Source organism: Ptychodera flava, chromosome 16, assembly GCF_041260155.1.
Source record: "Ptychodera flava strain L36383 chromosome 16, AS_Pfla_20210202, whole genome shotgun sequence".
Lineage (NCBI taxonomy): Eukaryota > Metazoa > Hemichordata > Enteropneusta > Ptychoderidae > Ptychodera > Ptychodera flava.
In genome coordinates this window covers 2,591,099-2,613,160 of record NC_091943.1, presented here as the reverse complement: position 1 = coordinate 2,613,160, position 22,062 = coordinate 2,591,099, and the positions used below count along the sequence as shown (strand labels likewise).

At 39.6% G+C, this 22,062-nt stretch overlaps 1 protein-coding gene across 2 annotated transcripts; it reads left to right on the top strand.

The window, feature by feature from the left end:
* Window positions 1-160: 160 nt before the first annotated feature.
* On the top strand, window positions 161-21,807 carry LOC139152513 (uncharacterized). Of its 2 annotated transcripts, none has more exons than XM_070725701.1 (8): window positions 161-755; window positions 5,619-5,887; window positions 15,414-15,740; window positions 16,373-16,597; window positions 17,117-17,810; window positions 18,343-18,579; window positions 19,035-19,126; window positions 19,239-21,807. In XM_070725701.1, exons 1-8 carry the CDS (start codon window positions 650-652, stop codon window positions 19,503-19,505), a joined length of 2,217 nt encoding a protein of 738 aa, XP_070581802.1. In that variant the 5' UTR covers window positions 161-649; the 3' UTR covers window positions 19,506-21,807. The 2 variants fall into 2 exon arrangements, with proteins under 2 accessions (XP_070581802.1, XP_070581801.1); XM_070725700.1 differs by having other exon boundaries at window positions 17,117-17,822.
* Window positions 21,808-22,062: the final 255 nt, after the last annotated feature.

The following is a 22,062-nucleotide window of genomic DNA, read 5'->3' as shown; positions in this document are numbered from 1 at the left end:
CAATTGTTGTATTCGAGCATTTCACAATGCGTGGAATGGACCAACATGTACAGGCGAAGCTAGCCCTGCGTACAGGTCTGTGTGTTCCCAGCGTTATACGGCCTCCATCACATCCATACAATGCCGGGAACACACAGACCTGTACGCAGGGCTAAGGCAAAGCCACCTGGGTTTGTGATCTTGTTCGAACCACTCTGTACAGAACGCGCCAAATATTGTGCGAGTACCACCCACGTCGAAACCCATTGCTGTTCAAGGAGTTTCCAATGATTAGTTTTCTTGCGTTGAAATACGTGCTTCTCTCCTGGCAACAATGACGAAAATAAGGCATAACGCAGGCTAATTAGGCAAAGAGGTCCCTTTTATGGTTTCAGACCAACGACAACGACTGAGAAACTCGCTGAACGAGGAAAACTCATAGTAATGGAAGTCTGATCAGTGCAGTGACATGCGCAGAAGACCCCTGCCTTTTCGCTCTCCTGTCAACATTCAGCGCACCAAGGGCTGAGAGCGTAAGCAGTGTCCATTTCCGCGTCTTGATTGATGAAAAACATTTCTGAAACAAAAAATCAAATACATCCAAGACGTTCCTTTCTATCATTGTTTTTTTTTAATGTCGGTAGTTTCCCAGTGATTTTTTTTGAAGTGAATGCTTTGGATCTCAGACGAGGCGGACGAAAAGGAAGAGAAAGCCGCACCGTTGACTGGGAAATTTCGAAAGACAAAATTGTCACCACTGGAAGATAAAGTGAATGGTAAGTACCGATGAGAATTCTTGCTGTTCAAGCGATCCTTACTTAATCGAAGATTCGTAGCGACACCACTGTTAAAGGGCCAGTAGCTGTAACTTCAAGTGTTTTTTCCACACTGTTTTTATTTTGTATGTCAAGTGCAATTTTTGTGCTATGTTAAAACACCGTCTTGTTTGTCAACACAGCGTCTATACGTTTAAAATACACTGTTTATTGTATACATTTGAATTCTAGTCTCCACCAGAATTCACTTTTCAACAAGAGCAATGCAGTCTACAAATGTATAGGCTGAGTGACAAGCTGAATACTTTGTATCTCAACATCATTTTTAGCAAATACAACAAGAAACTGCAGTTGACCATTAAAAACACAAAAATAGTGTACATCATCAAACATGACTGCTACTGGTCCTTGTAATGGTCGGTCAACAAGTAAGAGAGAAACCCTTGGAGTTTCCTTGCATTTACTTGACTAGCAACGAGACCAGCAATTCACGAACAAAGAAACTATCACTGTTTTACCCAAAGAATGGCAAATCATAATATTATTTAATTACTTCTCCATCTTACTACAAATACATATCAAGTGAAATGTGCAGTCATCAAATTCCAACTTCGGATCTTATCATTGATAATAGAGTATGAATTGTAAATTCGATTGGATGAAACGACTCATCTAGAATTTCCTGCGAAGTACCGCGCTCCACACAAAAAAAAAGAATAATCTCACACCTGGGCATACCCATTCAAAGCTCAGGATTATGTATGTATGTATATATATATATATATATATATATATATATATATATATATATATATATATATATATATATATATATATATTAAAGCCCCAGTATTTGTAACTTTAACCTTTTTTTATGTTCAAAATTACATATTATTCTCTTACATCCATCGTGAAATGTTGTTCAGTAAAGAAATAAGCCAAATTTGTGCTCCTGTAGTGACATACAAACGCTAAATATTGCCCGATCGAGTTGGATTGCCGCGCGGGTTTGTTGACAACTTGTAGGCTGTGCACGTGATCGAGAACGCCGATACTGATGACATCATCGAGCCTGCAACATTCCTGGGGCCATGCCATGCCATGCCACGCCACACTGCCTGGTAATCGCCCATGGTCGCCGGCTGAATGACCTGCGAATGGTTTTATTTTGTTCTTCGCCGTTCAAATATGTACTGCTACTGTGTTTCAGAGGATACAGAACTTTGGCAGAGGAGGCTGACATTCTATTCTGGTGCCGTGTGCGTTATATACGGATTATTCAAACTGCAGTCGGCAGTGCACCGATGCGCACCCTGCAGTTGGTCACTCAGAACTCCGGGTACCGATGTAAAATCAAGACGACACTATATACACTTGGCTCACTTCTGTAGGCAAATAGCTATCAAAATTGAGTAACTTGAAGTAATAAATTTCAGCTGATTGTCGCTTTAGCGGCAAGGTGATTGCGAAATCCAAGCAACATAGTTTGGCAATGTATGGTAGGCTGTCGAATGCAGTGAACGCGATGGCCTTTGGCAGCAAGTAAGGGAACCGTCAGTATTTACGACCTGGGGGTCATTCAAAAATTGAAAGTTTTAAGGGGGTGCTCAAAATGTTTTTTCTTTGTCATAAACTATCTTCAATGACACAATGATTAGTTGATTATATATATTTTACTCTGATACATATAAATAAAAAGAAAATAAATACTCTAACAGTACAAATAAATATCAACTAGATGAAGCAAGGCAAAAAACTACAAGTAGCTGCTACTACTAGCAATACTTATTGTGAAAGAGAGATAGTGACGATGAGAATGATATCGTTGTTCATGTACGCAATGGCACCAGCGACAGTGAAGATGAGGGTCAACAGTGGTGATGATGATGTCACACAGTAGTTTTCTGCAGTCGTTACCAGAGGTGGAAGGAGAGGCTGGGTCATGGAGAAATGTTCTCGACAGATATCACTATAAGTGCACAGGGCCTAGGACAAAACTGAACTGTTGTGAACTCATCCTTTATATTATCATAGAAATTTATATTTTATTTGACTTGAATTCAACAACCATTTGGACATTTAACCATACCATAATGACATGCTACCCATCCAAATTTAAAAATACTATATGGTCGGAGACTGCTTATTAGGTGAGCTTTTATATCTACAAATTGTTACATGGGCTCAGGTAAGCCAAACTTTCTGTTAGAGAGGGGGTTACTCAAAGTCATCATGGTTGGCTGGGGTGTGACTCAAATTTTGGAGTTTCTAATGTAATTCCTCCGACCCCCAGATCGTAAATAATGACGGCTCCCTAAACAGCTGTGAACGCCAGAGTCAGAACGATCGGGACCAGTATACGCGCTGCTGTATCTCAGCGAAAATTCAGAAAAAAACAATGGAGCTACTGCTAAGAAATTTACAGACTCTTGGCTCTTGATGCATCAGTTACTGAGCTTTTACACTGGTAAAAGGCATTCTGAATACAGCGGTAAATTTCCTCCCAAACGAGAAATAACACGCGGGCATTCTGCAATGGACGCTGTCAATTTTACCTTGCTGCAGGCCCCACACCAATCTCGGCCCGGCCCCGCTGCACTTGTACAGTCTACGACCTCCATGTAGTACAGCCTTACAGGACTAGTAGCCGGCCAAACACACAAAAAACAACGTCGCAGTGTAAAATCCGTAGGTCAGAACCGTTGATCATAAATTTTCAGAACCAGTGATGTTTAAAAGTTTTGTATTGATCACTTCATTTAGGTTTATGTGAATGACTTTCTCATCGAGCTGCGTCTATAATTGTCCATGCAAATTTGGGGCCTGCCTTAGCTCCCTCCGATCGTCTGTAGACTACAGCCAAACTCACAGTCCTGAGCAAATTGTACAGTTGTGAAAGTCAGATATGTATCATGAATTTTATACAAAAAATATACAAACAACAGAATCAAACCAGGAGGTTAGTTTGCTGTCGGGCCGGGTGCGCAGGGGACGACTTTGCAGTGAGGCCGGGATCTCTCTTGTGTTCGAACTTCTAAGCTTACAATGGCTGGAGCTCCATCGCATCGCAGCTAGCCGATACTTGTTGTACTACTGTACTCCTTGTGAGGATTAGATACCCGTTACTATCGATATTATTTTGAAATACTTTTAAATTTAATAAGTAAGACTTTTGTACTGCATTCAAGATATAATTTTTCCGTTCTGAGCGTTTTCAATTACACCGTACGGCAACGATATGCGAAGTTGATAGGCTGTGTTGCCTGCAGCGTAGCCTGGCCGTACACAAAACATCGTTTGAGTAGACGGAGCAGAAATCAGTCCCGTCATTTATTTTCAACGAAATTTTCATTATACTCCATAATGGAAGAAACGACTAGTTCAATGATTACAATGGTGAAGTGTTGAATTTTTATTCATACATGTTTTTCTCTCTCAATTCATTCAGCAAACTTGATCTCCGTACCATCGGTCACAACGTGCAGTGCCTTGCATGAAGCTTACAATTGACTGCCTCCGTCGTTAGTTTAGCTGTTCAAGACGTTTGTTTGCACGGCTCATTATAGTCGGAACAATCTGTAAACACTTACATATTTATATCTTTCCGGTATTTCACCCAACTTTCGCGCGTTTTTAGCTGAGTCTCCAGTTTCGATGGACCAGACCTTTTCGAAGAGCGTATAGTTTCTACGGACGCCACAGTAAAACTTGCGTAGATGTGGTTGAGCATGCGCGGTGGTGTGATTACGTTTCGTTTCGTGTGTCAACAAAGCTGACTTCTGGTCCGGACAAGAAGTCTTTTTTCACTCCTTGTACTGTTAATCGTGAGGCGGGCTGGGCATGCAAACCATGCGATTCAGTATTAATTATGGTCTACTTTCACATACTGAGGATGTCATTTTAATCAAAAATATGAAAAAAATTGTTAAAAGTTACAAATACTGGGGCTTTAACAATACCTTAGCCCTGCGGAAACGCATTGAGCACTATACATTGCATGAATTGGCACCAAGCCATCGTCATAGCCAACAGGACTATGAGCCCAACTGTAGGTGACCATTTCCCCCTCGTAAGGAGGGAAAATGTTCTTCTGCCTCGAATGGTCATGCATAGTCCTATGTTTGAGCTAGAAGTTTTTCATTATATGCCTCTTTTACACACTTTTCACTCCACATCTCGGGTTAACATACAAATGACAATCATATGCTTTCTTTCCATAGTACACGAAAATCTGTTAAAAAAATAGAACGATTTTCATCATCGAACAGCGCAGTGATATATTTAAATCATTGTTATGCGGTTAACCCAATTCTTTATTCATAATTTTGTAAAAAGCAGTAATTAGTATGTAAAACATGTAATTTTGTCAAATGATGACTACGCGGCACTCTACATCATCAACAAGTTATCATTGAATTCTTTGGAGCGCGGCATGTTGGTTTTATGAGGCATGTAATACATATAAACCAGCTAATATGACACACTAAAATATTACAAAAAGAGACTAATAAAAAAACCTAACAGAGCCAAGGATTAAAAGCAAAGTCTAGCCAATTTTATTCCAGAAAGCACTATTAAAACGCACCAGTTAAAGAATTTTCACTTTTTTCTGATTTAGATAAAACCTGGATCGCAAAGTGCGTTGCTTGCTTTCAAAAGTAAAAAGTCAAAAGTTATTATTTACAAAAGTACTTGTAATACTTTATATATATATATATATATATATATATATATATATATAATTTGTAATGATTCTGATAATGTTGTAACTGAAATGATTTTTATTAAACAATAAAAGAACATTTTAAAAACTATAAAAAGTACATAAATATCATGTTATATTAGAGTTGGCTTCGATTGCAGCTGAAGCGATGAACCGGATAACGCCGCATATGTCGAAGCCGCAGGGCTCGGACACGCGTCGTAACAGCGACGGCTCGACGTCCAGCTACGGGTCGATGAGCAATGTCGGGTCATCCATCCGCGAGGAGCTAGAGGGTCATAACAAGGGTCTCTGCAGGGCAACTAATCTGACCCAGATGGGCAAACGAAGGCAGATGTTGAAAATGTTGACCTTGACTTTGTTACCGATCATCGTCTTGACTATTCTGGCCATATCAGATTTGGTAAAGGTAAGTAGGAATTAATTCATAGACACCATCGTTCTCCTAATATCTTTATTTTGCTCAATTTTTCAAAATGGGATTATTTTTATTGATGTAATTTTTATTTCCATCATATTTTACATTGCTTGTTTTATTGTTCCCTAATATTTTTCTTCGTTCAGCACAGGAAAATACGACTACCATAATGACCGTGTCAGCCATCACGAGTCGACTTGACGAGTGGTGACATGATGATCACGGTATGAATATTTTCCAAACTGAACGAAGAAAAGCATTAGGGAATATTATACTTATGACATGCAAAAGCCAGATATTTGTTATTTTTTGCAAAATACAAGATTTCTTTCCATCACGACCCCGCGTTGAAACTTTTGAACTACTTTATGAATAATATAAATACGCCGTGGGGCCGTTGCTTGAGCGAGGAACACGGCGTTCACGTTCGTGTATGGAGAAAATGCCAGAAGACCTCTCGGTCTAGACGTACCTTCCAAAAAGCTATATACAATTTCAAAGATAACACAGACCTAGAAGTTTACCTCAGACAAAGTTACGCTATTTTTCGAGAACAAAAGTCGATTGAATCACAACGATGCAAACACTATAACGTCGCGCCCGAAAATGGTTGCAATTCTTTTGGAACCCATTTTAATGCAACCGGTTTCGAGTTCGTTGTTTTCATCGGAATATACTGGTGTTACTGCCTACTGTTTTTATTGCTTGGGTTATTGTTGTCATAGTGTATGAAAATATTGATTTCATCACATGACTTTTGGAGGCCTGGACACGGTACTTAACACGTCCCCCCCACCCCCCCCCACCCCCATTGCTGTGGAAATTCTATGTCCGTACTCCGTGCGGTAAAGTACTAGTTGTCGTGACGTACAACGACCAGAGTATAAATTCCGGCATTTTTTGCTCAGAGACAACGAGCTTGGCTTGAGCATGTGATAACGTATATTTTAGAAAAACAAATGTGAATTTTTTACAGTCTAGCAATAGTATTTTCCCCCAAAAGGCAGAGAACTTTCAGTAAATTGCTAAACTATGAATCATATACAGCTTGAGCGGACGTATAGAAATTTGCATAATTCAATAGGCTGCAGAGCCTCGTTCTGAATGTAAACAAGCAATATGTCGGAATACACGTCGTTCGAGCGACTTGGTCGTGAAAATGGGCTCGAAAGCTCACAAATATGATTATTTAATGCGAAATTGAACATGCTATGAGGTAATGTACACTTTTGAGAGTAATTTCATCGTATCTATGCATGATAGAAATAAATACTAATGATATTGACAACTGAATTCGTACGTTGCAATGATGGTTTATACCTCTCAGCTGTGTGCTATTTTTAGACTGTGACCCGAAACACACTGATACAGGTCTTGAACAAAAATAATACTTGTTGTGTCAAACCACTTGCTATTGAACAACGCTTGTGACAAGTTTCGTGAATTTCTGACAGTGCGCATATATTTGCGGCATGATTTCATGATGCCATGTATGCGCTGTTAGTGTTACCGTACAAGGCCGATCGTACAGCCCAGTGTACGCGTGTACAGCGTACAACGCTATGGCACTGAAACTCGCCTTTATGCTATCGGACTTCAGTCAACATTGACGAGTTGAAACATGGTAACTGAACAGTGATATACTACCCGTTACCAGTGAAAAGGAAAACTGTGACAAATCACGGTCACTCAAATCCACTCTTACAACGATATTATTATCTTGAAAGGCTGAGGGGTCAGTAAAATCAGGCGTGGGAATGTCCGACCACCACATCCTGCATCGACTCCAAACAGACAGACACTAGCTGACAGTTGACAATGACCGAATACAAGAGAAGTCGGCCAGTACAGTATGCACCCTATTAGAATATATGCTCCATATTAGTGTTTCTTTTTTTGAAGTCTCACTTAAGTTATATACGAAAGCGATCTAAATGTCATTCATAAGATGAGCGTAATGTTTGCAAACTTCACAGATCACAGTTCAACGCACGTATGGGTAAAATTAAAGATGGCGGTGTATCGCGATCGTGGTAGCGAGTTTTGCAGTCTTCGTCATAGTTACACTTGAAGTTCGTTAAAAAGTCATAGGAGATGGCAAAGCAACTTAGTTAAGAGTCATCAAGCCATGAATTTTACTGAAGAAATGGCATAATGTTTGCCTGAACTTTAATACGGTACGCGCGCGATCTGCAGAAACACGGAGGCAGACCATACATGTTTTGCAGGGTGGACGTGGGAGCTCTTCGACTTTGAGTTGTTTTCTGAATGTTCGTAGTACCCGGTAGTATTAAACCGACAAAATAACAAAAACTATGGTAGTAAAAAGTTAAAATTGTTTGGCATATTCAACTGTGAAGAGAATGCGTATGCAATCATATTGCTTTGTTGCGAGTGGCAGACTTCTCCTGGCCGAGTCCCACTGCACTGGCCGAGTTGGTCGGCACCATAGGCGCTGGCCGAGTTCGCAACTGCCCGACTTCTCCGGTTACCCAATGGAATATTGGTAGCCAATGCCTACGAGGACTACCGCGAAATTGTAACCCAAGCATCAAATATAAATATAACATAAGTTGGATTGACAACAGTAAAATATGTGATATTGTGCAATCTTTGGGCCTAAACAATTTGTAAACGTGAGCAAGGCGTCAGCGGAGTGCAACACGTTCCTCACTATAAGCGGCCATCTTGTCTTCTGATGGCGGGACGGTGTACGACCTACACGAGGCCAAAGCAGTGATTTGCAGGGCATGAACAAGAATAAAACTAAGTTAGGGGGCTTAATAATGATTAGACTGTCTAACTATGTAAAAATATTCACAAGAATCAGCTGTGCATGTAGTTGCGGCAGCTCAAAAGTAGGCCTATGTTTAGCGAGCCATAGATCGACAATACTCACATAGCACCAAAAGTAAGCCGTAGAAGTTGATAAAAATTCATAGGCACAAACTTAACTGCTTTATATGACCATAGAAACGTCTCTGACATCGTTTGTTGGGAAAAAATGGGCTGAAATTGCCCCCCCAAAAACAGGAAAAATCACACTAACGGTCAAGTAGAACAGCGCCCTCATCACTTCCATTTGAACGAAATTCTAATATAAATATGCAAATAGGGGTATCTCCGCTCAAGCTGTATAAATAAAACGAAAGTAGTTTGAAATACATCGTTGGCGGGGTAGCACCGATTCAAAGCATTTAAGGCATTCACTGATACGTGATATTTTTTTGTTTTCAGTCAGAAGAATAAACTTTGAGCTCCGTTGTTACACCTAATGAATCTTTCATTCATTCATTCATATACACTGCTAGGTCTACACTGGAAAGGAGTCTATTGTCGACTTCTCTTTCGTTTATTCTCATTGCGTTTCGTCTCGTCTCGAGGATACAAGACGCGACATCGCATTGAGACATCACCATCATGCTCAGTTGAGATTCACAAAGACAGCCCGAAGTCCACAGTGTTACGTGCAGAGAAACGAACAAAAGGGTGAACTCAGCAGTTAACGTTTAAACAAAATTTATTACGAAAACAAAACTAATTGCTAAGTTAGGGACAGAGTACAAGCTTTAAAAGTGTACAGACTACTTATCTCAGCTGGGACGGCAAAGCTCCAGTCTCAGAGTTGTAACAGTCAGTTGGATGAATGAACAGTCCTTTGGCTTGCAGGCTTGAAGCTGCACAAAGACCACAGTATAAACCAGCGTTGACAGTGAAGGTCTTGAAAAGTCTTGAGAATGACTACTGCTGGAGTTTAGTAACACACAAGAGACACGATCCCAAAAGTCTGACTGGAAGCTGTGCACGTCCCTTTTATAAAGGCATATAAGAACAATCTAGAACTTTTATTGACATGCTAATTACTGTTCTAAAATTATCTCCCTTACACAACTAATCAACTTTCCAGAACATTCCAAACATGACTAATTGAATTCAAGGTTGTGAGGTCATCAAGGGCAGTGACCTTGGAATGTTCTAGACTAATCGAACTCAGGTCATGATGAGTGTGGGGTAAATGACCTACATAACACACCCCCTCTTCAAAAAAAGAAAATTTTTCAAAGAAAAATCTTTCTTTTACAAATGTAATCTTGAAAAAGATTTAAGTACTCAAATTTTTTTTTTTTTTACTCTAAAGTAAAGTTTCTTGAAAGTGAACAACAATAAAATTTCTTGAAAGTGAACAACAATAAACTCTAAATACGAGAGAGACAGTCTGCAATTAAATTGTCTCTGCCTTTGATATGTCTAATGTCAAGATTAAACTCCTGTAACATTAAACTCCATCTTAGCAATCTCTGATTTTTGCCTTTAAATTTCTGCAGAAAAACAAGAGGGTTGTGATCAATATAAACCACTATTGGCTGATTTGAAGAAGTAACATAAACTTCAAAATGCTGTAAAGCTAATATCAAAGATAAACACTCTTTTTCAATTGTAGAGTAGTTTCTCTGAGATTTGTTAAATTTGTGTGAAAAGTAGCAAACAGGATGTCCCATGACTATCTTCTTGCAATTTGTTGTTGGAAAACTTGAAATGGCACTGAATTTGGCATAAAGTATGCACGGCAAAGTCCGGTTATTTTTACTGAGTTCGATAAAGTCATTGTTCGGCAAATACTTGGCTTCCTCCTGGAGATATTCCGCTTTCGCAGGATTCAGTCCGTCTGGATGTTGTTCCACTGGATTACTGTCGCAGACATCTTCGTTGTGGTAGATGATGTTTGTACTCGTTGGAACATCTTGGAACAAATGTTCATGGATTGGTTCTTTCAGCTGTTGTTGGTGTTCTGGCTGGAGGTGTGCCAACTTTGTAGACTCCAGCTTCTCCAGGATTTCTGAGTTCTGAAGCTTGACCGAGCCCAGCTTTGAGTTTAGAGTATTATCACTCAAGTCAGTTTCAGTATCACTATCTTCATAATGGTTTGAACTGACTGCACTGACAGGCTGAGTTATAGTAGGATTATCCCTATCCAAATATGGCTTAAGCATATTTATGTGACATAGCTGTTTTTGTTTTCGCCTGTCAGGTGTTATTATGATGTAATTTAAATCACTCAATTTCTTATCAATTAGGTATGGCCCAAAGTAACGAGCATGGAGTGGTTTTGCCAGGAACTGGAAGTAGAACAAGAACCTTTTGACCTGGTTCAAACTTCCGTTTTGAGGTGCTTTTATCATATCTGGTTTTCATTGACTGCTGAGATGACTTAAGATTTTCTCTGGCTAATTCACATGCTTTAGAGAGTTTTGTACGAAAATCTGACACATATTGCAAAATATTCAGACAATCATCATCGTCTGATAGGAATTTCTCTTTAACGAGCTTAAGTAGGCCACGGACTGTATGTCCAAATACAAGCTCAAATGGGCTAAAACCAAGAGACTCCTGAATTGACTCTCTAACAGCAAAGAGCAAAAAATGAATTCCTTCATCCCACTGCTTCTCTGTGTCAAAACAGTAGGTCCTAATCATGTTTTTCAAAGTTTGATGAAATCGCTCAAGAGCACCCTGACTTTCTGGATGATAGGCGGATGACCTATATTGTTTAATGCCTAGCTGATCCATTACTTGTTAAAAATTCCAGACATAAAGTTGGAGCCTTGATCGGACTGGACACATTTAGGGAGGCCAAATAAAGTGAAAAATTTGACTAAAGCTTTCACTATAGTCTTTGTCTTTATATTTCTCAGTGGTATGGCTTCTGGGAACCGAATTGATGTACACATTATTGTCAGCATGTACTCATTTCCTGATCTTGTTTTTGGTAGGGGCCCACACAGTCTATTAGTATCCTACTAAATGGTTCTTGAAATGCAGGAATTGGCTGTAAAGGGGCCTTTGGAATGGTCTGATTTGGCTTTCCTACCATTTGACATGTGTGACAAGTTTTACAGAAATGTGCTACATCCTGCCTGAGATTAGGCCAATAAAAGTGACTGAGAATTTTATGATAAGTTTTCCTGACTCCTAAGTGACCAGCCCAGGGCGTTTCATGGGCCAGGCGCAATATTTCAGCACGATAGGGCTTTGGAACCACAATTTGATGTTTTATAGCCCAATCGTCATCAACCGAAACATCTGGAGGTCTCCATTTACGCATGAGAATACCAGATTTTGTATAATAGGAAACAGAGCTATCTGAAGTTTTACCTTCATCATCTACCCTGTCAAACAAAGACAAAATATCTGGGTCTTTGTGTTGTTCTGCAATGAGATTTGATCTAGAAAATGTCTGACTTTGGTCAGCAGAAGTTTTACTGGAAGTTTCAAATCCACGAGGGATAACGGAATGATCCGTGTCAAACACCTGACTGAGAAAGGTGTCATTTAAGTCAACATCTGTGACATTATTTTTGAGAGTATTTTGATTCTCGGAAGTTTTCTTTGACATGGCTCGAGTAATGGCACATGAAGGAAATAAATCGGGTATCTCTTGTTCAATTGGCTCTGGATCCTGATCTAAACTAGGATTATCAGTCACAAGTGGATTAGTAATGACCTTGTCCCCAGCAAGGTCGTTTCCAAGAAGAAGGTGAATCCCTTCAAAAGGCAAAAAAGGCCTAATACCTAAAGCCACAGGTCCAGAAACAAAGTCCGAAGACAAATAGACATTATGGAGAGGAACAGGAATGTAGTCATTACAATCTACCCCCTTAATAAGAACTTTAGAACCTGAAAATGACTTTTCAGAAAACGGCAGGGTATCTGCCAACAAAAGAGACTGGGAAGCCCCGGTATCTCTTAAAATTTTGACAGGGGTAGCAGAAGAAAAATCACTAGAAAGTGATATAAAACCATCATGAATAAATGGCTCGAAAATACCCATAATGCTATCTTGAGAAGAATTGACCTTGACCTCATTAATTGGGGATGAGAGGGGTTTAACCTCAGAAAATGTGTTGCACACATTATTAGACTCTAATTGAGTTGATGAAGAAATAAAGCCGGTTGGCTTAGATCCACTTTGACCACTTTGACCTTCACGTTTTCTTTTCAATTTGAAACACTCTGACATTAAATGGCCGTCTTTCTTACAATAATTACAAGAAAGTGTACCGAACTGTTTGTCAGAAGGAGATTGAGACTTGGGATCTGATGATGTGGGAGTGTTACTTGAACTCTGTGAACTGTTGTCATTTGATTTCCTACTCTCCTTTGAGAAATTCTTGGATGAAAAGGAGGAGTTAAATTTACCTGCATTGTTTTCTGTATGAAAAGGACTGGGATGGTTTGCTGAGAAATGAAGATTTGTGGGTCAATGAATAATCATCGGCCAAACGTGCAGCAACCTCCAATGTATCTGCCTTTTGTTCATTGATAAATGTTTGATGTCACTCCGGATGCACCTTTTAAATTCCTCAATCAAAACAAGCTGTCGTAATTTGTCATAATTCTGACTGACCTTTTCAGAAGAACACCAGCGATCAAACAGTTGTTCTTTTGTTCGAGCAAATTCAACATAAGTTTGATCCTTCACCTTCTCACAATCCCTAAATTTCTGACGGTAAGCTTCAGGCACCAACTCATAGCCCTTGAGAATTAATTCCTTCACAGAATCATAATTTGAAGCCTGCTCTACTGACAACTGAATGTAAATTTCTCTGGCTTTACCCACCAAAGCACTCTGCAAAAGCATAGACCAGGACTCCTTAGGCCAATTCAGACTCTGAGCAATTTTCTCAAAATGAAGGAAATATTTATCAACATCCTTCTCTTGGAAAGGGGGAACTAACCTGAAATGCTTAGTGATGTCAAACTTGTCTGAAGGGAAGAATTTTCCTGACTGTCCAAGCTCTAAACGTCTCATTTCTAATTGCAGTCGGTGTTCTGCTAATTCTCTTTCCTTTTCTTTTTCCTCTCTTTCTTTCTCTCTTTGTCTTTCTTCCATTTCTAATTCTTTCTCTCTCATTTGTAATTCTAGTTTCTTGATCTCCAAATTTGTCTGCATTTCTAATTCTAATTTTCTGAGTTCAAAGGAAGACTCGGGCTCATAATCTTTTAAGGCGGATTCCTCAAATTGGCCTAAATCAACCAGATGTTTGGCAATACGGTACTGTATTTCCCTCTTGCGCATAGATCTTTTAACTTCTACTTTAAGGAAATTTGCCAGTGCTATGAGGTTGTCTTTTCTGAGGGAATTAAATGTGTCCTGATCAAGGTCATCCATAAATTCGTCTGGTTTAAATTCCGCCATGATTAAATTTCGCTGAGTTCACAGTATACAGTAGTTTTGAAAAGGCTGTCAAAATGTTGTCAAACGGCTCAAAATATTCGTCTCCCGGACGAGCCCCCAATTTGTTACGTGCAGAGAAAACGAACAAAAGGGTGAACTCAGCAGTTAACGTTTAAACAAAATTTATTACGAAAACAAAACTAATTGCTAAGTTAGGGACAGAGTACAAGCTTTAAAAGTGTACAGACTACTTATCTCAGCTGGGACGGCAAAGCTCCAGTCTCAGAGTTGTAACAGTCAGTTGGATGAATGAACAGTCCTTTGGCTTGCAGGCTTGAAGCTGCACAAAGACCACAGTATAAATCCAGCGTTGACAGTGAAGGTCTTGAAAAGTCTTGAGAATGACTACTGCTGGAGTTTAGTAACACACAAGAGACACGATCCCAAAAGTCTGACTGGAAGCTGTGCACGTCCCTTTTATAAAGGCATATAAGAACAATCTAGAACTTTTATTGACATGCTAATTACTGTTCTAAAATTATCTCCCTTACACAACTAATCAACTTTCCAGAACATTCCAAACATGACTAATTGAATTCAAGGTTGTGAGGTCATCAAGGGCAGTGACCTTGGGAATGTTCTAGACTAATCGAACTCAGGTCATGATGAGTGTGGGGGTAAATGACCTACATAACAACAGCAACTACACAGTGGGTTTCAATTCGGTGCAACAACTCTGCAACAACTCTGTGTGTGAGGCTGACACATTGTACATGTTGTATGTACAATATAATCGATAAGCTTGGGTATCACCACACATTTCATAGTCACCGACTCATAAGTTACAGTAAACCAGAATGGGAAAACTCTGTCTGGACCCATAGTTGAGCTGTTGATTGCACTTGGTCTACAATGTAGCTGTTTCTAGTAACAGTTACAACTGGAAGTTAAGAAATGTTTTCTCGGCTAAACCTGTCTAACACAGAGAGTTGTGTTACCGAATTGAAACTCACTGTATATAGACTCTATTTCTGAGAGAAGGAAAGCTCAATTAAACACTATCGCCTAAGATACAGCTTCTAGGTCTAGGTGTAACAGTCTGGGCCAAAGTCGTATCTGTGTCGTATTTACGAAGTATGGGTTTTTCAACATTTTATATGAATTGAAGAAACAAGGATGATGCAAATATTCATGTCAGCATATATTCTTCGGAAACTTCGCCGTATTATGTTCGCTTCTTCAGTCGCAAAATGAAAATCAGTTTTAATTTCAACAAATTTCTTTCCCTGATCTTTTCTCTTTTCTCATTTAAACTCTTCTACTGAATTTGGTTACACGTAGACAATCTACAGAAGTGTGGACGCTGCGGAAATTCGAAGAAATGTACGCTTTAGCCGTCAAGTGGGGGCGCTGGTACACAGCCTTCAAATTGAGCGCGATATGACAGCACTGTACATACAATCGCAGGAGCAAGCTCGCACAGGACCAGAGCGTAAGATCTTTCTCATAAGTACATATCCCGTGACAGACGAAGTCTTGAAGAATCTGGACGACTGGCCTTCCTTTGGGACGAGGGCGTACCAGCATTTCAAGAACAAAGAAGCGTTCATTTCGTTTCTTTTCGAGTACCGTTTGACGTTGGACGTTCACAATACCACAATCTACGAGGTAGGGAGGTGGACAACAGTACCACGCTGTTTGCTGGCTCACGAAGATAGATCGATTGAAGGAAGCTCGTACAAAGAGAAAGCCGTAATCAAACGATTTAAATAATTACCTTCAAAACGATCAATTAGATATGCAATTTTCTAATGGACTGATATTTAATTTGAATGATCTTTAGACAACTTTCGAAAGTGATGAAAATACCTGAATTAATACTCTCATCTGAAACAACTTGAAGTCAATCTGTTACAATTGATTTATTTTTCATGCAATATTAATAGCATGTTTTATATTTTAACTCTAAGAAAAAAAACTTTCCAGTGATTACCCTGCAAAAGTTGCAAATTTCGGCACTCCCAAGAAGTTGTTCTCTTATTGAGCTCTCCCAAGACGTTGTTCTCTTATTCAGCTTTCGCAAGACGTTGATCTCTTATTTTCATCGCTTGATTTTAAAGACAACTGTAGACAAACATGTCATTTTCTGACATGTTTTGTTGCGGCTGTAACTGAATTTGTTGGATCGTTTACTGTACAAACATTGAATAGAATCTGTGTTGAACAGACAAATTCTCTTTACGTTTGACGCTTTAACGATACTGCAATAAGAAGTCATTACGGTCGAATTCAATTCACAGGTGATAAACTTCTATACAGACGCTACCCAGATATTTATCGACTGGTTATATGAGGCGGTTGGCAAGTCTGGAGGTCAAGGATTATGGGAGACCCTGGTGGCCTATCAACTGCTTATCATTGGGATGGAGCAGATTGGCATTGAACGAACGTTGGGGGCGGTGTTTTACACTCAGGGTGGCTTTGGTCGTCACAGAGACTATCTGTGGTACATGGAAAAGTTTCAAGTAAGATGTAAAAGTGTTCCTTTCCAAAATATTCGTCGTAGTTGCCATCACAATCACCATCATCATCATCATCATCATCATCATCAACATCATCATCATCATCATCATCATCATCATCATCACTGTTTACAATGACGTCAAAGATAAGAACATAGGATTAGAATATTTATCTTATTTTAGGAACTTATTTTAGGAAAAATATTCTTCATTCGGTGTGTCATTTTTATTTTGAAAAACAGCGTCGGAACATTGACAGTAGAAAATTAGTTTCCCATAGCTCTTATGTATGTTGACCGTACCGTAACATTGTCTAAGAAGCCGACTTCAAAATATCTTCGAATTTTAGTGTCTCGTCAGAGCCGATGTCAATCGTTGTGGTTTACAGTGCCATTTCGGTATACATTTGAAATCGGCGTTAACCCTTGGAATTACTGTACGCCAAAGTTAAAACTGGCAAGTTTCAAGTTATTTCTCATCTCCGGGTATTGATATAATGAAACATTTTCTTCTCCTCAACAGGTCGGCGAACGGAATATATGGATTTCACAACAATATTCTAGACTTATCGCCGAGATCTTGGAATATAAGGTACAGCAACTCGACTACGACTTCCGTGGAACCATTGAAGAGCTGCGTAGACCAATCCAGCTGAACAACCTGTCACGGGATGCGTCGTGGCAGGAGGGACAGTGGTGGTTTGATAACATGACGATCTACATCGACACCCTGAAGGACAGTCAGCGACGGATGGCCGAGATCATACTCTGGAAGCTGGAGGAACTGCGAACGAAGGACGACACGGAGCTCGGAGTCAGCATTGGCATAATGGTCGTGGTGCTCGTGATGTGCGCCATCATCATCAAAGCGGCAGAATCCCTGACGACGAACATACAGAACTACGCCTTGACTCTAGCAACGCAGACCAAAGCTCTCAACAAAGAGCGCAAGCGCACCGACTACCTTCTCTACCGAATGCTACCGAAGAGTGTTGCCGATCAGCTGAAGGTGAACAAGGGCGTCACGGCAGAATCTTTCTCGGAGGCCACCATATTCTTTTCGGATATCGTCGGATTTACTCGGATATGCTCGGACAGTACTCCTATGCAAGTGGTCGAGATGCTGAACACCGTTTACACGAATTTCGACAGTAGAATTGACACGTACGACGTCTATAAAGTAGAAACAATAGGCGACTCGTACATGGTAGTGTCAGGTATAGATCGATGTAAATAGCGATTATTAACATCAACATTAGTAACTTTCTTCTAATGCAAGATCGAGGTCCATTAATATTCATTTATGCAAATCACATTAATGAGCATTGTTTGGTATAAAAATATTTATGCTAATGACTCTGTATCAATGTGGAATATTCATGTACCTGGCATCTTGTACTGAATCTGCAGCGATTTTTATATTAAAAATTCATGGTTTATGATGTGCCTGGTGAAGTTTGGAAAAGCACTTAGGTATTATAGGTGAAAGAATCATAACGATTTTCAAGCTTTATGAAATTTCAATTTTAACATGAACTTGAGGGTACTTAAACACTCAATCTGTTAGCTGTTTCCGGAACAAATTGTACCAAAATTGTGGAAATCCAGTACAAATTGATGGATTAAGGAGAGTGGCCGGAACCAATACTTTACAGCGATATTTATGATATATGTATTTTGAATGGCCCTCTGATAGCAGTTTGTCAGCACACATACCTTACTGACATCCAGCGTGTTTGTCACCGACAGGTGTGCCGGAGAGGAACGGAAATCGCCACGCAAGCGAGATCGCCATCATGGCGCTGGATCTGGTCAGCTGCATCGAGGGACTGGTCATACCCCACAAGCCGGGCACCAAGATGACGATCCGAATCGGCATCCACACTGGCGCCGTGGTCGCTGGCATCGTTGGTGCCAAGATGCCCCGTTACTGTCTCTTCGGCGATACGGTCAACATCGCGTCCCGTTTGGAGTCCCACGGACTACGTAAGTGAAGAGTGCCTCACAAAAATCACACTTCTTTATAGTATCGCCGTTATGCAAAACAAATATATCGATTAAAGGGAAGATTGTGTGCCAAAATTGGAAGAGCTATTATTTTATCTCAGAATAATGGTCATGGGTAAAAAAGTATCTGTATTACAAATTTATAAATGGCTAAAAGGGAGATGGATTTGCCCCTTATCTTTACCATTATAGCAAGTTTCACTGCCCTTGCAGCAATGTCCACTTGTTTTCTTCAAAGAGTTTGTCGGTCAAGTAAAATTTTGACTTCTACCAGACGGACTTCCTCTTTTAATGTGAAGAGAACTTAAAAGCCTTAAATGTAAGTCATGATATGAGATTGATCGCAAATGTGTAGACACAGATGTGGTACCTACTATTCTATGAGAAAGACCTTCGGTTATTTATCATTCCTGTTTGTTTGTTATTTGTTTCAGCTAATCGCATTCACATGGGGGAAGTGACATATTTGATATTGCAGGAGATCGGGTGTTTCATCATGTCAAGAAGGGGCGAAATATTGATGAAGGTAAGATTAATTGTGATGCCGCTTAATTTCTGTCTTTGCATTTTAGCTTAGATCGTTGACTCGCCAGAAACTTCAAATGTCAATTGTTCATGTCTGACAAAATTCTCCACAGGGCAAAGGATCAATGGTGACTTACTGGTTGCTAGGGAGGCGTTTCCTAGGAGACGAAGATTTCCAGCAGGAGTCTTTGGAAGATCCAGATATGCACGAACCGCAGGCGTCGTCGGCTATGGCGTTCGGCCCAAGCGAACTCCAGGGCACCATTTCAAGTGACCCGGTTTCCGTTCGTCAGTTATTCGGCATAAATGACCCTAAAGAAGCCAGCAAGGTCAAGATGTCTGCGCCACCGGGCACTTACACCCTAGGTGAAGTCGTATAATGAGTTCCCCGGGGCGTACTCCCATAGAAAATGTGTACGGGTATGTGCCGCCCTAACGGGTCACTTTTTCACGAAAAACTCCCTAAACATGGGTCGATTTTTCATCCGAAAAAACCCTAAATATTGGTCGATAACAAAACAAATGTCCCATGCTTTGGGAAACCTTCATATGTAACAGGATAGGGGAAAATTCTCAAAATTTGTCAAAGAAATCCCTAACAATGGGTCATATTTTGGAATTTACATGGGTAGATGTTCTCAACTCGGGCGGCACACCCCCGTATGAAAATATCAAGAGTACCCCCCTCCCCCGGGAATAAGTCCTATGTTTTACTGCAACGATACATCGGCAAAACTGTTATGTCTGAAGCTGTTTTTAGATACTTATTTGTTACGATAAACTGTTTGTTGCCATTCACTGAATGACAAAAATGCTGTATGTCTTCAAAGGAAGAGATTTTGTTAAGACCTGTGTATGTTGTGACGTTGTTCATCATGGTCGAGATCATGTGGTGGTCACGTTATGTATGGTAGTCAGAATATTTATCCATCGTAAAAACAAATCAGAAAGCGAGATTAAACTGGATTCAACCTAGTTTCTATTTTAAAACAGTACGTTTACATTATTTTGATTTTGAAAATCCTCCCGTTCAACTTTGCCTTGTAACATTGCTTTTCTCTGTTCTCACAGTTCGGTCAAAGTGAGTAAATCTTTTGTTTTGCGTTCACTACAAATTCCGAAAGGTAGGCCCGAAAGCTATTAAAAAATACACAAATTTTAATACAGCTTCAATTTTCCTTATTTGACACAGCGACATTAATTTCTCAACCAACATGTACATTTCTAGTACACGACTCTGGTGAGTACAGTTCTGCGTGACCACATGGTTCTATGGTTGCATGACAGTCACTGTTGTAAGAAGTTTTCTGTCGCAATGATATAAAAGTGGACGCAAAACAGATGATTTACTTACACTTGCCTTACTAAGAATTCAAATGTTAATGTCTTTACTCTGAGTGGTCCTCTTGTCTGATTTGTGCAGAAGAAAGAAAAAATAGCGACAGATCACCTGTTTATTCCATACTGGTATGATGTACGCTCTACAAAAACACTATTTGTTCATCAGGGCATGGTTTTATGATGCTCAAGATTTGAAGCGAGATTCCATTTTGCATTGAATTGTATTAAGGTAGAACGCGCCTCGGTGACAGATACTCGAACATTTTCAATTCTTTTCTGATCTACCACTTGTTGGGGTTCATTTTAAAACTCTTGGTGTAAGACAACTTGTCACTGGCTTAGTTTTTCGAAACTCGAAAATTTTATTTTTCTCCATAGAGTTAACACAGGGATGGCGGCCATTTCGAATTTCAAATATCGGTAAATCTTGAGTAATTTGTTTCTCTAGTTCAAAAATTTGCCCGGTGACCTCCGATTTTTATTCTTGATTTTGAAAGAGAATGGTTGAAATATTCTTTGAGGAAAGATTGAGCAAAAGTTTAAGTCTTTCACTTTCAAGGCGCGAACTACCTTAACAGTAAATTGTTCGGCAATCTTGGTTACACAATACATGCAGGAAATACCGCGCAATTATTTTAATGTTCTAATTATTATTGTCTATCATACGTATTTACTGTTGCTAGGGTTCTATATTGATTGTATCCTGAGTATATTCTAATACATAATATATAAAGTACTGGTATGTGCGAAAGAAAAATGGAGCGAAAAAAATTATGAAATTTGGTGTGACCGAAAAACTGAGGAATTATTTTCTTCTCAATCACTTATTATGCCGTAATTATGAAATAGAAACTCGTGTAACTCATTAACCACCGTAGACAATAACCTCAGTACTTTGCAATATTCCTCTTATTCCCATTTAAGATATTACGCGCCTCGACATTGAATAATTTAAACTTTTTCCAAAACTATCACCAGGAGAACTTTACACCAAGCCTCTTCGAAATCAATCATACAAATCATGGGTCACCATGCAAAAATTGGTACTAGAGAAACAAATTACCCGATACCAATGTTATATTTGCCTACACTTGACATTCAAAATGACGGCCATACATCTTATGGGGAAAATTTAACTCTGTGGGGAAAATTAAAATTTTCGATTTATACAACAATAAGCTGGTGAAAATTTCATTTACACCGTGAGCTTTCAGGGCTCGAAATTAACTTTTTTCCCTGGTAGTCCACTTGGGCTACCATTTTCTGAAGTTGGTAGCCCAGTGACAATGGCTGGTAGCCCATGCATATTTTAGTTCAGGGATATCTTGTTTCGTTAACCAGACAAGATTCTACATATGAAGTGAATTTTCAAGTCATTTGATGTGAATATTGCACACCTTTAATACCTTAGGAAATAGGTATAATGGATGTTATGCAAATTTTGATAGTCGTCATGACAACGACACGACCTTCTCAGCACAGAGACATACTGTATTAGGGCTAAAAATAGACCAAGGGCTTTCTGTAGGGATCAGGCATAATTTCTATGTAATTGTGATCGATACATTATGATGAAAAGGCAACCGTGACGAAAAT